Consider the following 16,813-nt stretch of genomic DNA (forward strand, 5'->3'; position numbering starts at 1 on the left):
CAACTAATATTACAAGTATATTGCATCCAGACGAGTTAACTGCTTTCAGCAATTATTCATATTTGAGCTACACAAGGAAGAAATTATATATGCAATGAAATGAATAACATTTTTAGGCATAACAGAATAAACTTACTAACGAATAACAACAAAATTTGTCATATTTGGTTTTTAAATATAGTATTGCTGTTACATCACAATTAGATAATTGGTATCCCATAAAGACCAATGAACATAATGTGTATTACAGCAAGCAAAACTACTGTAAAATTTGTCAGATTCCATGAAAAAAATCATGAGCTTATTTGAGCTACATAAGGAAGAAATTTTATATGAAATGAAATGAATAACATCTTTAGGTATAGAAGAATAAACTTACTAACAAGTAGCAATCAATAATTTGTTATATTTGGTTTTTAAATATAGTATTGCTGTTATATGACAATTAGATAATTGGTATCCCATAAAGACCAATGAACATAACATATAGCAAACAAACTACTGTAAAAATTTGTCAGGTTCCATGAAAGGAATCATGAGATAACATAGGTAGCACCTGCAAATTACAAAAGTCCCTCAAATATTCTGCATCAACATGATTGACTAAAGGTTCAGACAGTGGGTTAGACTAATGATCTATATGGTCCCCTCCAAAATTGAGATTCTATTATCTTCTATGTGTGAATAAATTGGAAGACTGTATTTTTATATATACTCTGATAAATTGAGCTCTAATTTTACTGCATGGGTTTTTAAAACACAAAACCTTTCCAAAATATGTATAACTATAATGCTTTTAAAAACACCCCTACATGCATCCGTCTGTATTATTAACTGTAGGTACTATGTTGTACAACAGGTACCTAGAACTCATTTATATTGCTAACTTTAACTTTGTACCCATTGAACAATATCTATTTCTTCTATCCACTAACTACCACTATTCTAATTTCTGCTTCTATAAATTTGACTGTTTAAAATATCTCATATAAGCAGAGTTATGTAGTATTTGTCCTTCTGTAACTTATTTCAATTATTGTAATATCTTCCTGGTCCATGGTAAGTGTTATTATCACAAAAAAAAACAACAACAAGGGACACAGGAAACTTTTGGAGGTGGTGGATGGATGCATTACCATTATTCTGGTGATGATATAATGGATATATGTACATGTCCAAATCCATCAAATTGTGTACATTAAAGATGTGCAGTTTTTGTCTATCAATTATACCTCAATAGAGCTGTAATAAAAAAGAAAACAGTGCTCAACACAAAATTAATCTTTTTGTTAATCTTTTGGACTCATCATTAATATTATATTGTTTTCTGGGCTTTAAATGTAGATAGTATAGGAATGGGGTGGAATTTCTACTAATACTGTATCCTGACTGATAAAACCTAATGGATGGAGCACCTTCTATGAGCAGAATACTTTTATAATTGTTGGCATTTAGTGTGATTTTCACAATAGCCCTGCAAGCTTCTGAGCTTGCATATATAAATATGATCTTTCAAAATTTCCTCAGCATAAACATCACAGAAATACTCATCTCTCCCTTTAAGGCTGATTCATGCCATCTCTGGGTTAAGCCCCTGTACTGCCACTACCTTCTCTACTGTGTCAGTTGCTCTGTCATTTGCTGCTGTAATATACTCACTAAGCCACTTACATTCTCCCAACTCTTCATTAACTCTACTTTCAATTCTCCCTACCCCTTTCAATTGTCTTTATTTCCCCTTCCCTAGTTTTTCTTAGAACTGGCATCTAAAAGTAATTACCACAGATATAACTTCACTAAAGTGCAGGCCACTGAACTGTCCCACATCTAGGTCTTCTAAAAATTCTTGTCAAAATTTATCCCAGGAAGATATACAAATGGACACCAAGTACATGAAAAGATATTTGAAATCATTAGTCATCAAAATGCAAACCAAACCACGACGTGCTACTTCTTCATATTACTAGGATGCTAGACCAAAAAGTCAGATAATAACAAGTGGTGGCTAGGAGGTAGAGAAATCGGAACTCTTGTACATGGCTGATTGGAATGCAATATACTGCAGCCACTTTGAAAAACAGTCTGGCAATTCCTCAAACAATTAAAAATGGAGTTACCATATGACCCAGCAATTCCACCACTAGGTATCTAGCCAAGAGAAATAAAAACATATGGCCACACAAAAACTTGTACACAAATGTTCATGGCAGCATTATTTATAATAGCTAAAAGGTTGAAACAACCCAAATATCCATCAAATGATGAATGAATAAACAAAATGTGCTACATCAAACAATGAAATGTTATTCAACCATAAAAATAAATGAAATGCTGATAGATGGCACAACATGGATGAACATTGAAAACATTATGCAAGTAAAAGAAACCACTCATAAAAGGCCACATATGACATGATTCTATTTATATGAAATGTCCAGAATAGGCTAATCTAGACAGAGAGAAAGTAGTATTGGTCCCCAGAATATAGGGAGATAGGAGGAGGATGGAGCAAAAGGGTATGGGGTTTCTTTTAGAGGTGACAAAAATGTTCTAAAATCAATTATGCTAATAGTTACACTTAGCTGTAAATAGACTAAAATTCATTGAATTCTGCACTTCAAATGAATGAATTGTGTGGTATATGAATTATATTGCAATAAAGCTGTTCTTAAAAACTTTTTGTCAATGATTCCTGGACAAGTGTTTTTCATTTGTCTTTTGGCTATCCCAACATTCTGTGTTTGAAATTCTGACTCATCAAAGACTTAAATGCCATGCTCACCAGAGTCTGCCTGTGTTAACTAAACCTTTAAAATCTCAAGACTGCTATCAAATACTCTCGGCATCAGTCTATTCAGAAGGATGAGGACAGGAATAACAGTCTGCCAGCAGGACAGCATCAGCTGTTCCTTTTTGGTGGTATTCTTGCAAGAGTTCAAGCAGAAATACAGTTCAGGTAGATAAGGAATACACCTGATTTAGAAACCTTACTTTCCACCAGAGCCAATCCCTACCTCATGGCTCCAGAGCTAGTTCCATAGTGGATGTTTCAGTTACAAAGCCCACTGCACTCAGGGAGCTATATCTTCCTTCAAGTATGTATCGTTCTCCTTGTTTAGATGTAATTTCCCAAGTAGAGGTTACACTTACCATAAGTATGTTGCCTAGGAATGTAGTTGACATGACTACCTTTATCTTTTTCCCAGGGAAAGGGCGAGAAAGTTAATTAAAGGTCAAATTCTCACATTTAGGAGGAAAAGCTTTTGTTAACCCTTCACTGATATAACAACTTAACATATCATAAATCCTTTTAATTATCCAATCCTTGGTTAAAAAATTCCCTTGCTTTCAAAATTCAGACAAAAATAAATTTTGCCCTAAAATACAGTTTTAAGTTATTTCAGGAGCTTAATCAAACCACTAAGGACTCATTCGCATTTCTATTCATTAAAAAATTGATTTATACAGGACAGGTACAATGTTAAGCACTGAGGATACAGTGATGAACAAGACAAAAAAGAGTCCTTCTCACAAGGTCCTAAAATTTATCAGAAGATATGATAGTCAATAGCAACATAGTTTTTAAAATCTTTTGATAGAAGAAATGCCAGGTGATAACAATCATTGAAGGGCAATGAACACGCACTTGTAGTATAAGGAATATGCATTATTCATATTTAAGAAATAGGTTAAAAATATGACAATACTCAATTGTTCACATACATTTAAAATATTCTATTTTTCTTAAGTATAACATTAATAATTACAAATAGAAAATTCGTACATTTTTTCAAAATATTTACATAACTGGACTCTAAAATCATGTGACTTTATGATAATTCCTTTTTGGGAGAACATTTACTTGTCATCCACATATTTCAATCTTATTGGTAACTCTGAGAGAAGGAACTGCGTGTTCTCAACTCTGCCCTTCCTGTGGTCTCCCATCAAGCTACCATTGACTTTCTTCACAGAACTAGAAAAAACTACTTTAAATTTCATATGGAACCAAGAAAGAGCCCATATAACCAAGACAATCCTAAGCAAAAAGAACAAAGCTGGAGGCATCACGCTACCTGACTTCAAGCTACACTACAAAGCCACAGTAACCAAAACTGCATGGAAATTCTACCTCAATTATCTTTTCTTTCATTAATACCACCCACCTTCCCAAGGTTTCTCCTTTTCAGTTAAGAAAATTTCCATTCCAATTAAGAAAACGTATTTACCATAATCTATTAATAATTTACTTAATCTAACCCCCCTTGTGCATGTCATACTTCACAAATAGAATGGCTTTTGTTTGTTTTCCCTCATCTTCTATTCTCTCTGATTAACATTGTCTCTTCTGTCTGATCTTACGTTGCTAAAAGGAAATAGGAATGCCTGACGTATTAAGACCTCATTTCTCATCTGAAAATAACTTCTGTTTCAACCCTTAGTGTTGACAATCCTTCTACATGTAGAAGTAAAATTTTAATTCTTAGTAATTGCCTCTCATGCATTTATGCTTCATTTTTCAGTTAATTAAATATTTAACAGAGGTTGGAAAAGGCAAAGAAACTTGAAGTGTTTTGAATCACTGCCAAGTATAAATCAATCATAAATCAAAGGAAAGGCCCTTTGAAATTACAATACTAGTCAACATGTAAATATTTGCCTTCAATTTTTCAGAGATCTTAAGTAAAACAAGGTATGCTGATACAAAATGATCCCTACTGACTAAACTCACAGGACCTACCGGGCTGTTGGATAAAGGCTGAAACACTTTACAACTATCAAATTTGGCTACACTTTATATTAACCGCAAATGACAGCATAGCTTAAAGAATATAAAGTGTAATAACCGTTAGCCTAGAATACTTGCTTTTTATATAGCAATGCTTAATATTCATCTGTCGGATGTCTTCCCTAATTTCCCAAATTAGGAATGGATTCAGCAGTCAACAAAGCCTCATGATTTTAATGGTTAACAAAACAATAAAAAACTAAAACCACTACAAGATTGGTTAGTGAGAGCTAAGCAAAGAGATATCTAACCAAATGGCCATCAAAGCCAAAGCACAACAACAACAACAACAAAAACTTTATGCCTAGGAAAATGATAAAAACAGTAAGACAAAAAAGCATGTTGACTGAAAAAAGAAGTGAAAGGTTAAACAGAGACTAGAGATAGAAAGAAAATGGCAGATAGCTACAAGACAATTGATTAAAATCAAGAAATGATGACAGAGAATGGGCAAGACCAGAATAAAGGAGGAAAATTAAGTACTAATCAGAACAGTGAATTTCTGAGGGGGAATATATCATCATAAACACTGTATCAGCTATTTGAGGCCTCTTTCTTGTTCTATTTCTTATAATAAAAGTGGTTATTATAACGGGCATGAGTCACTCACACATAGTGAAACTGTTCACTGTGCTCTATTTACAGGAGGGAGTATGTAGTACAATTTGAAATAGTTTCTTTCAAAAAACAACTATCTAATTTATTTATTATTGTATATATTTAAAGTATACAAAAATGTACGTGATGTTTTGGTATGCATGCACATGCACATGACATACATATATATGTAAAATGATAACTACCATCGAGCGTATTAACATATCCATCACCTCACACAGTTGCTTTTTTTTTAGTACTAAAAGCACCTATATACCAAAAATGGAATATTATTCAGCCTTTAAAAAGAAGATATGTTTAACTATGACAACATAGATAAACCTGGAGGACATTACAGTAAATGAAATAAGCCAGACACAGAAAGAAAAATACTACATGAAACCACATACATGCAAAGTCTAAATTTTTTAAAAAAACTTTTAATTTAAAATTTTTGTTTTATGAATAAATGGACAAATTCACTTTAAGAATTAGCTGAACAAAAAAGCTGTCTCCTTCAAAGTACTTTATTCCTTAGCAATTCTGTTACGTGAAATAATGTTATAAAAAATAGAATAACATCATTATAGGTTTAGCTCCCAGCACAGGAGGTCTGTGTATGCTCTTTGCTAAGTGCCAACCTCACAATTCCACTTCCCTAGTAGACAATACACTTCCTAGGACTCTCCCCAACAACAGCACCAAGTAGCAACTTTGGTCTCCACAGACGGTGTGGAAACATAAAGGAGTAACATGAACAAGGAAGAAACTTATTTCTTTATGGTATTTAACTTTAAATTAATATACATAAAAGAATTCCAATATTTGAAGAAACCTTTAAAAGATTCATGGTTCCTTGCCAAGCTCTTTGATTTGTATACATATTATGGAATCCATGTATGCTAACTTTTAGAGATGAATGTATATTCTACAATGAGATTTATTAGGAACTTAAATACCATTTTACTATTTGTGGCTTACCAACATTCCCTCCTCTGCAATCAAAACCAAAGAATGTGATGCTGGCAATATCTTAAATGTTCTTACCATGAAAGAAGGAAAGAGAGAAAGAGAGAAAAAGAAGGAAAGAGAAGGAAGGAAGGAAAAAAGAAAAGAAAGAAAGAAGGAAGAAAGAGAAAGAAAGAGAGAGAGAAAGAAGAAAGAAACAAGAAAGAAAAAAGAAAGAAACAAAGAAAGAAAGAAAGAAGGAAGGAAGAGGGAGGGAGGGAGAGAAGAGAGAGAAAGAGAAAAAGAAGAGCGAGAAAGAGAGAAGAGGGAGAGAGAGAAACAGAAAGAAGGCGAGAAAGAGGAAAGAAAGAAAGAGAGAGAGAAAGAAAGAAAGAAAGAAAGAAAGAAAGAAAGAAAGAAAGAAAGAAAGAAAGAAAAGAGAAAGAAAGAAAGAAAGAAAGAAAGAAAGAAAAAGAGAAAGAAAGAAAGAAAGAAAAGGAAGGAAGGAAGGAAGGGAGAGAGAGAGAAAGAAAGAAAGAGGAAATTGTAATGTAATGTGAAGTGATAGAAACAGTCACTATGTTGAATTCGGAGATTATTTCAAAATGTGTATATATGTATGTCAAAACATCAAATTATGCACCTTAATTGTACACATTTTTTACTTGTCAATTATGGCTCAATAAAGATGGAAAGGGAGTAGAGGGAGTCTGTAGATTGCCATAAATGTTCTGTGCAAAAGAACTATGTAAACTGAAGGAAGTTGTACAAAAGAAATAGTAAATATACTATATATATATATATATATACACACACACACACACATACATATATATAAAATGAAGTGTACGTTCGGTAGATATTTTCTCACTAATTTCATCCAATCTATATTTGGAATTTTATAAATTTCCAACCTACAATGATCACTTTCTTCTGTTAAGATACAGGATACATACACTTTAATAATATTAACATAAAACAAAATAATGCTTAATGTTTAGAAAGCATATTGTATGTCATGTTGCTTTCTGTAATTATGATTTGACTGGTGTCGTATCTGCATCTGGATCACAATAAGCCATATCACAGCAAAGTCTATCTTTTGAAATTATGTGGGAGGGAGAGGAGAAGACAGGGAAGGAGAGAGAGCAAGAAGAAGAAAATCAAATTTGGATAAATCTTGAAGCTCAGATACTGAAGGAATGGAGCTATGCCTCATTCTTCTTTGTATCTCCTATATCAGCTAGCACAGGGCTTAATGTCACTGAGTGATAACTCAGAAAATGTGCTCAATAAATCATTGAATGAAAAATTCCTAATATGAACTCATCTGTGATAATTATATTACAGTATTTATCTACGAAGTAGAATGCCTTTTGTTAAATTCTATATTATTCATATATTAACAATTGGACTCACTTTTATGTCAATTAATTTTCATTTCTTATGACCATCTGATTGTAATACCATGAGAGAGAGAAGTAGCAGGTTGGCTTTTGTTTTTTTTGTTTTTTTTTTTCCCTCCATCCTTTCTGCCCAGAAGCTCTAAACATTGAGTGGTCACTCAAAAGTCACTGACTTTGGTGAATATTAGGTAGGTATATTTTATGTTTTGTGGTTGTCATTATTTGGGTCATCAGCATCCTTTATGGCTACTGATATTTATCAGCATATTGAAGTAAACATAAAGATTGAAATCTACCAGTAATCTTTCTAAACACAGATCTGATTATCTCCATTCCTTTGCTACAGATAATATTAAAACCCTTAACTAATTAGGAGTAGGATCCTACCATTATTCATCTCTCTAAGGTCACTGACTAGCACACACCCTGCCTTCTGGAAAGTACTCAATAAATATTTGTTGAATAAATTACTATAAAATGAATAAAATCTATGACAAAGCAATGCATCATTAACTGTAACTAGTGTAATGCCATGTCTATATCTAACCCTATTTATAGTTTAAGTATTAGAATCTTAAAGCCACTTGACAGGGTTTGAGTTTAGGCATTTCCAAAATCAATGATTATATAAGGATATATAAAAGGTCCTTATATGTGCAGAAGGAAAAGTAGAAACCTGAGAGATAAGCTTACCTAAATAATAATGGGCAAGGATAAATAAGAACTAATTTTTAAATAAACTTGAAAACATATGAGATTTATATCTAAAAACTGTAGAAATAATATTTAAAATAACCTATGCATTCATTTGAAACCACAATAGATAAAAATATTGTCTAATTTTTAAGTGTTAAGTTCACGGTCAGAAAACATAATCTGAAGACTCTAAGCTGTTTCTGCAACTATATTAAAACAGTTTAAGTAGTAAAATAGAGTCTAGACTAGTATTCAATAATTTTAAGATATACATCAGGATTGTCTGTATATAATAGAATTCTAGAAATTAGCGTAAATCATCCTGAGTTCTAGATAACTAAACACATTTTAAATGTCTTTATGTGGAAACATTTTATAAACACACTACAAGTAAATCATTTTAGAAAGCCATACCTGCAAAAGAGTTGTTCTGTGGAGCTTTAGTGCCCCTTTCTGGTGAATTTTAGCAAAGCATCCTGAACAATAATCTTCTCCACATTCAAGGCATACCTAAAAAGATATTTTTTAAAAATTATACAATCTTATAAAATAGTACGATTTTTAGAAAGTGTTTGCATAAAGATGTCATGCTTTTTAATATTTATTTCTCTAATTAAATACCTATATCATCAGAATTAAGAAGCCTGTCCTAGGCTTCTCAACTACTCCCTTAACTGGGACTAGTTGTCCCAGTTAAGACTTAACTCTTTGAAGAAAACTAATTTGAAAACACTAATTATTCTCATACCAAAATAAATGTAGTAGTTTTAATGTAGGTTTGAGGTGTATATTTTAGATGCATGGATGTATGCATAGTTTCTGAATAAATTATAAAACAACCAGTAGCCTCAGGTCAAACTTCTTGACCCAGTAAAAACTAAACAGCATTATCTCTGGGTGAATACTCCTTCATTTGTATGAGTTATTTTATCTTTCTGTATGGATTTACATGACATAATTATTTTCAAATGATATGCATACTCTTTGCCCTCCAAAATCCCTATACACTTCCCTGGAAGGTACTCCTTTACTGGTGGTTCTCAAAGTATGGCTTTAAAATTTTTCTTACAAGCATCTCCAAAGGAAAAAAAAAAAGTATAAGAAAAAAATACTAGATGGAACTACATTACCATGTCTGTGATGTTAATAACTGATAAAATGATTATGGGCAAGTTTATATTTAACTTCCAAATTATAATGTTTAAAAATGTAATTTTAAAATTGTTGGACAAGTTAAATAATGTAAAATACTTGTACCTATGATGGTGCCAAGCAAAACTGAAACTAAAGAGAAAAGGAAATGGAAATTGGATGTCAGGTTCAAGATGATTGATTAAATGCAGCTTGGGTGTGCCTTTCTATAGACAGGAGCCAAAGTATCAAGTAGATATTCACATTTCAAACAGATTGCCTGAGACAGAACACTGGAATTCAGCAGAGAGATGATGGGAGACACCAAGGGTGAAGAAAAGAGAAATAGGGCTTACTGCTTGGGGTCACTGGGACCTGGACCCAGGGAAGGAGTAAGTGGAGGATTTCCAATGCTCCTCATTCCTACCATGGACCTCTGCAACCCTAACTATGGAGAGATCTGGGAGCCCCATAGGCCTCCTAACTGGCCTAGAGAGGTGCCTGGATATCACACAGAGGAATGGCTAGAATTCATGTGAAGTCCCATAGGCTTCCAACTGCTGAGCAGCTGCACTAAGGTGCCATTCCTGGAGCCCATACCCCAAGGGTCTGAGTCCTGCCCAGAGACCACTGGTGCCCTTCCTGTCTGCAGGGCTGGGGAGCAAGAGGGGAGGCTGGGTGTTCTCATGCTCTGCCACTACTGATGCATGACGTGGTGCCTTCAGATCAGGCACCCCATGCCTGTCAGTCTCTCCCAAAACTGTCTGCTGGCCTTCCCATTAGAGAATGTTCTGCCCTTCCTGGTGACTGGCCCACAACATAGCCATCGCTGACCCACCAGTGTTCAGCTGGTGACCTGGGATCAGTCTGCCCCTCCTTATCACAGCCAGCTAAGGGGGAGGTATATAGCATCAAATGCCTACATCAAAAAGATAGATCTCAAGAAACATTAAAAAATAGAACAAACCAAACCCAAAGCTAGCAGAAAAAGAGAAATAACAAAGATCAGAGAAGAAATAAATAAAATTGAGCCAAAAAATGTAAAAAATCAACAAAACGAAAAGTTGGGTCTTTGAAAAAATTAATGAAATTGATTGACCACTAGCTAGATTAAGAAAAATGAGAGAGGATTCAAATACGCACAATAAGACATGATAAAGGTGACATTAAAACTGATACTGTAGAAATACAAAAGATCATCAGAGACCACTATGAGCATCTCCACACACAAACTAGAAAACATATAGAAAATGGATAAATTCCTGGAAATGCATAGCCTCTCAAGATTGAAATAGGAAAAAATAGAAATCCTGAACAGACCAACACGAGTAGTGAAGTTGTATCAGTAATAAAAATTTTCCCAACAACAAAAAAGCCAAGATCAGACGGATTCACAGCAAATTCTACCAGTCATAAAAAGAAAAATTGATACCAATACTACTGAGACTATTTCAAAAAAATCAGGGAGGATATACTCCCTACTCATTCTAACAAGCCAGTGTAACCCTGCTACCAAAGCCAGGCAAGGACACAATAAAACTGAGAGTCCAATATCGTTAATAACATAGATACAAAAATTCTCAAAAAAAATACTAGCAAATTGAATCCAACAACACATCAAAAAGATACTACTCCATAATCAAGTGGGTTTTATCCAGGGGATGGGGGATGTTTCAACATATGCAAACCAATAAATGTGATTCATCACATAAACAGAATTAAAAACAAAACTATATGATATCTCATTAGATGCAGAAAAAGCATTTGATAACATTCAGCATCACTCCATGATAAAAACCCTCAACGAACTAGGCACAGAAGAAACATTCACAAAATAATAAAAGTCGTAAGACAACAAACCCCAGCCAACATCTTACTGAACTGGGAAATGTCTAAAACATTCCCCCTAAAAACTAGAAAAAGACAAGCATGCCTACTTTTACCACTTCTATTCAACATAGTACTGGAATTCCTAGCCAGAACAATCAGGCAAAAGAAAGAAATCAAAGGCATCCGAATTGGAAAAGAGGAAGTCAAATTATTTCTGTTTGCTAATGATGTTATCTCATGCCTAGAAAACCCTAATGGCTTCTCTGAAAGACTCATCAATTGATTGGAGAAAGAAAATGTTGTAAGATATATACCATGGAATACCACTCCACTATGAAAAAGAATGATTTTACGTCTTTTACAGCAACATGAAAGGAACTAGATGGAGGCCATTATCCTAAGTGAAATAACTCATAAACAGGAAGTCAAATACTGCATGTATTACTTGTAAGTGGCTCATAAACAGGAAGTCAAATACTGCATGTATTACTTGTAAGTGGGAGAGCTAAACAATGGGTGTTAACTAAACACATGGACATACAGAGTAGAAAAATAGACACTGGAGACTCCATACATTGGAAGGGTGGGAAAGGGGTAAAGGACTGAAAAATTACATAGTGGCTACAATGTTCCCATTCAGATAGTGGGTACTAAAAGCCCAGACTTCATCACTCCGCAATATATCCAGGTAACAAAACTTCACTTGTACCAACTAAATCTATAAAAATAAAAATAATAATAATAAATTATAACAGAGCAGTGATATGATATGTTTTATCTCATTTAATCCTCACAACAACTCTACAAATTTACAATCATCATTGTATCTCCATAATGAAGAAGAGATAACAAAGGAACATAATGATGAAGAATGTGTCCAGAGTCATACAAGCTAATAGTGGTGGGGACAGGAATTCAATCCTACCATGTGGCTCAAAGCTTAAGCTCTTAACCACAACACACATTACTAATCATTAAATGAATCATTTACAATAAACTAAAATAGTAATCAGTTACAGATACTCTTCAGCTTACAATGTGGCTACTGCCCAATAAACCCATCATAAACTGAAAACATTATAAGTTGAAAATGTACTTAGTACAAATAACCTACTAAGCATCATACCTTAGCCTAGCTAAACTTAAATGTGCTCAAAACACTTACATTAGCCTACATTTGGGCAAAATCATCTAACACAAACCTATTTTATAATAAATTGTTGAATATCTTGTGTTTTTTTTAACCTTCATGATCACATGGCTGACTATGAGCTTCCTAGCATCGTATTTTACCACATATCACTAGCCTGGGAAAATATCAGAATTCGAACTTTGAAGTATGGTTTCTACTGAATACATACTGTTTTTACGCATCAGAAAGTCAAAAAATTGTAAGTCAAAAATGGCAAATCAGGGACCATTTGTATTGAAAAACCTTGATAAAATCCACAATAAAATAAAATTCAGTATTTAAAGTGAATGCATGGTCTGGTATGTATCAAAATCCAAATGTATGTTTTTCAAGTGTGATTAGCTAAAAGAGGATGGACTTTTTACCTAATCTGAAGAAAAACAAACACTATCCCTAGCACAGAAACTAGTCCCCTCTTTCCATTCTTGTTTCATGAGCTTCATTCTTCTAGAGAAATGATAAAAAACATTATCCTAAATCCATAATTTTAAGTGTAAAATAAACTTCAAAACTATAATTTTATATAAATACATGGTTATATCATTATATTAATATGGATTTCAAAATATATTCTGCATAATTTTTATTTAATATAACTTGCTAATTTTAAGTGAATTTCTCCTAAACATTTGGCACTGTTTTTACACTATAATGCAGAAAACTGAAAATGAGTTTCAGCATATAATTCTAAGCCAAGTATCTGTTAACAACATACTTTTAGTAAAAGTAGCCAAACGAATATTTGTAGACTGGAAGATCAATGCTGGACTTGCAGAGTAAGCTTATATATTTTGTTATACAAGGATATTTGGATTAAAATTGAGTTAAAATGACCTCCAATTGGAAAATCTTTTTAGGCAGTTTGTACAACTGGCAGAAACATGCTAAAAATGTAAATAAGGACTCGTTTCTACCACAGATGCTTCCTCAATGATGGAATATCCAACTGCAGTTTTAACAAACATCTTGTTAATTTGATGAATGCCAGATCAGTTGTGCTAAGCTTCAGAATCCACTTGAGTTTAATTAAATTATTCACTTTTGCCAAATTAATATATAAGAAAAGTGGAACTTTTGGGCTTTGTCTTTGCCATCAATATATGTAAATGGATAGGTCATTAAAAAATTTGCCAACAACAAAAGCGCACTGTTTATTGTCTTCCGTCTATGTGCTGGACACAATGCTAAATATTTTACATGTATTAACTCGTTACGTGTGATAACTTTGAGGTACAGATTACTGTTATCCCTAGTAACCTATTTCACAAATGAGGAAACAGAGATAAAGAGGGATTAAGTCATTTGCTGAAGGTCACATAGCTAATAACAGGTAAAGTTGAGTTTCAAACTCCCAAAACACAAGCCCTTAACTCCTATCTCCCATACACATTTTTCCCTGGTGAAGGCCAAGGAAATCTATATATATATCTATATACGTAGATATATGTATCCTTTATATATATATATATCCATATATACACATATGTGGCTTTCAAATATATATATTCACTCTAATTATCCAGTCAGCATAACCATATGCAATGACAGATGCTAAGAACGCAAGATAACATCAGAGTTTAACAATACCATGGTCTACTTCACTAAATCTGCCTAACTTGAATTTTTAAATAGCTTATTATGTTTTGACAACTAACATGGGATACTATTTTTATTCAAATAAAATAACATTCTTTCTTAAAATCATTTTAAAGAATGTTTAAATTCTTTATTCTAAATTCTGGCTTGTCTACACGGTGTTTTTCAGGTAAATCAGCTGTTTAATCACTGCATACAATGTCACTCTCCTGTGCTTTCCAGCCAAGGCACATGCTGCTTATCTTGTCTGGGACATCCTTCTTCTTACTGTTCCTTCTTTCTTGAAAAACAGATCCTTTATTTTCAGGTCAAGCCCTGTCTACTTGTGTCATACTGTTCAAGTTCCATGGCTCAAGTGCCTACCACAGAGTAGGAGTCACAAAAAATATTGACTCATAGCTCCTGTATAATTCCTTTTCACATCATTAGAAGCAGATCCCAACAATTTAATTCAACCTGTAAGCGCCTTTTAGCTTTCATACTTTTAACTTAAGAAATATTAGCATTTGTTTATAATTTTTACAAATTTCTGGACAGCAATTTTTTAAGATTCCTTAAATTATTGTCGAACATCATATCAAATAAGAAAATAATATAATGTAATAAGAAGAGTATTCTACTACCAAGAGCTGGGGTTTTACATTTAATATTGTTATTAGCTCTTTATTAGATGTGCAGCATTCGAACTCAGAGTCCAGTTAAAATTGCCATTAAAGAAACCTAACAATATAAATTTAAGTCAGAAATGATTATGGCCAAGTTCTCTAAAACTGTAACATAACATACAAATATTAGTACACATATCATTAAATTATTTGAAGGGGAAACTGCTTTTTACCTATGTGTTATATTTAAAATTGCAAATGATGCTGTAGTACCTTCAATGATAACTGAGAGGAAAATATGTGTAAATTAAGAAAATGTCTATATTATGAAATAGTTTCAAAGAAATAATTCATTCATGAAATATTTGTTGAGTGCCTACCACACTGCAGGCATAATTCTAGGTGGTAGGCACACAGCAGTGAACAAAACTACAATCCTACCCTCATGAAGTTTACATTGCAGATAAGTAGAAAATAAATAAACATATATTCAATGATGATCAATATTACATAGACGAATGAAGTAGCTTCACAAAACTGGAAAGTGCAACTCAGCTTTTACTATTTTACAAAGGGCTATCAATGTAAGTAACATTTGAGTTGATATTTATTGATATGAGGAAACTCTGAGGGAAGACTATTTATTGGAAAAAAATTAAGGGCTTAATTTTGTGCACATTAAAATAGTGATGCCTATTAGACACCCAATAAAGGTGTTGAATAGGTATATTGAGCCAAAACTTCAGGGGAGAGGTATAAGGTGGATGTGTAAATTGGGGGATGATCAATATAGATAGGTTCTTTAAAGCCAAGAGAGTGGTTGATATTGCTAAAGAGTAAGTATAGATGGACAAGATTAGAGCCCTGTGGCATTCCAACATTAAGAGGTCAATACAGAAAACCGGCAAAGAACACAGAGAAGAAACAGATATCAATGTCAAATGAAATCAAGAAATCATAGTGTCCCAGAGGAAGCCAACTGAAGAAAGTCATAGATAAGGAGAGGGATACTGTACTAAAAAATATTCCTAATACATTAAGAACTGAGAATTGACCATCGTATATGAGAATGTGGAAGTCACTGGTTGACCTTGACAGAAACAGTACCTGTATAGTAGTGGAGACCCAAGACTGAATGGAGAGAATTCAAGAGAGAATGGGAATCCAGTGATTCCAGTTCTAGGTATACACCCAAAAGAACTGAAAGCAGGGTCTTAAAGAGGTATTTGTACACTCATGTTCATAGCAGCATTACTCACAATAGCCAAAAGGGGGAAGCAACCCAAGTGTCCACCAATGGATGAATAGTTAAACAAAATGTGGCACATACATACAAAGGAATATTATTCAGCCTTAAAAAATAAAGAAATCCTGTCATTCCACAATATGAATAAGCCTTGAGGATATTATGCTAAGTGAAATAAGCCAGTAACTAAAAGGCAAATAGTGTATGATTTTACTTATATGAGGTAGAGTAGTCAAATTCTCAAGAGACAGAAAGTAAAATACTGTTTACTAGGGGATGGGGGGAATGGGGATGGGGAAGTGATTGTTTAATGGATACAGAGTTTCAGTTTTGCAAGATGAAAACAGTTCTGTGAATGAAGCATAACAATGTTAATATACTTAATGCTACTAAACTGTATACTTAAAATAGCTAAGTTGACACATTTTATGTTATATGTATTTCACTATAATTTTTTAAATGTTCATGAAATTGGTACCAATGAGAAGTTAAAGAGCAGTCAGAAGTCATAATTTTCTGTAATTTTTTCATTTCACATTATAGCTTTTAAGAGGATATATAGCCTAGGCGCAGTGGCTCACACCTGTAATCCCAGCACTTTGGGAGGCAGAGGCAGGCGGATCATGAGGTCAGGAGATCGAGACCACCCTGGCTAACATGGTGAAACCCCATCTCTACTAAAAATACAAAAAAGTAGCTGGGCGTGGTGACACGTGCCTGTAATCCCAGCTACTTGGGAGGCTGAGGCAGGAGAATTGCTTGAACTCGGGAGGCAGA

At 33.6% G+C, this 16,813-nt stretch overlaps 1 protein-coding gene across 5 annotated transcripts in view; it reads right to left on the minus strand.

The window, feature by feature from the left end:
• ZBBX (zinc finger B-box domain containing) overlaps window positions 1–16,813 on the minus strand; it is a 141,049-nt gene that overhangs the window by 102,577 nt on the left and 21,659 nt on the right. For all 5 annotated transcript variants that reach the window (XM_054552947.2, XM_054552945.2, XM_054552944.2 and 2 more), the window contains exon 7: window positions 8,851–8,946. In XM_054552947.2, the coding sequence (XP_054408922.2) occupies window positions 8,851–8,946 (96 nt within the window). The remainder of the gene's footprint in view (window positions 1–8,850; window positions 8,947–16,813) is intronic.

Source organism: Pongo abelii, chromosome 2 (assembly GCF_028885655.2).
Source record: "Pongo abelii isolate AG06213 chromosome 2, NHGRI_mPonAbe1-v2.0_pri, whole genome shotgun sequence".
Lineage (NCBI taxonomy): Eukaryota > Metazoa > Chordata > Mammalia > Primates > Hominidae > Pongo > Pongo abelii.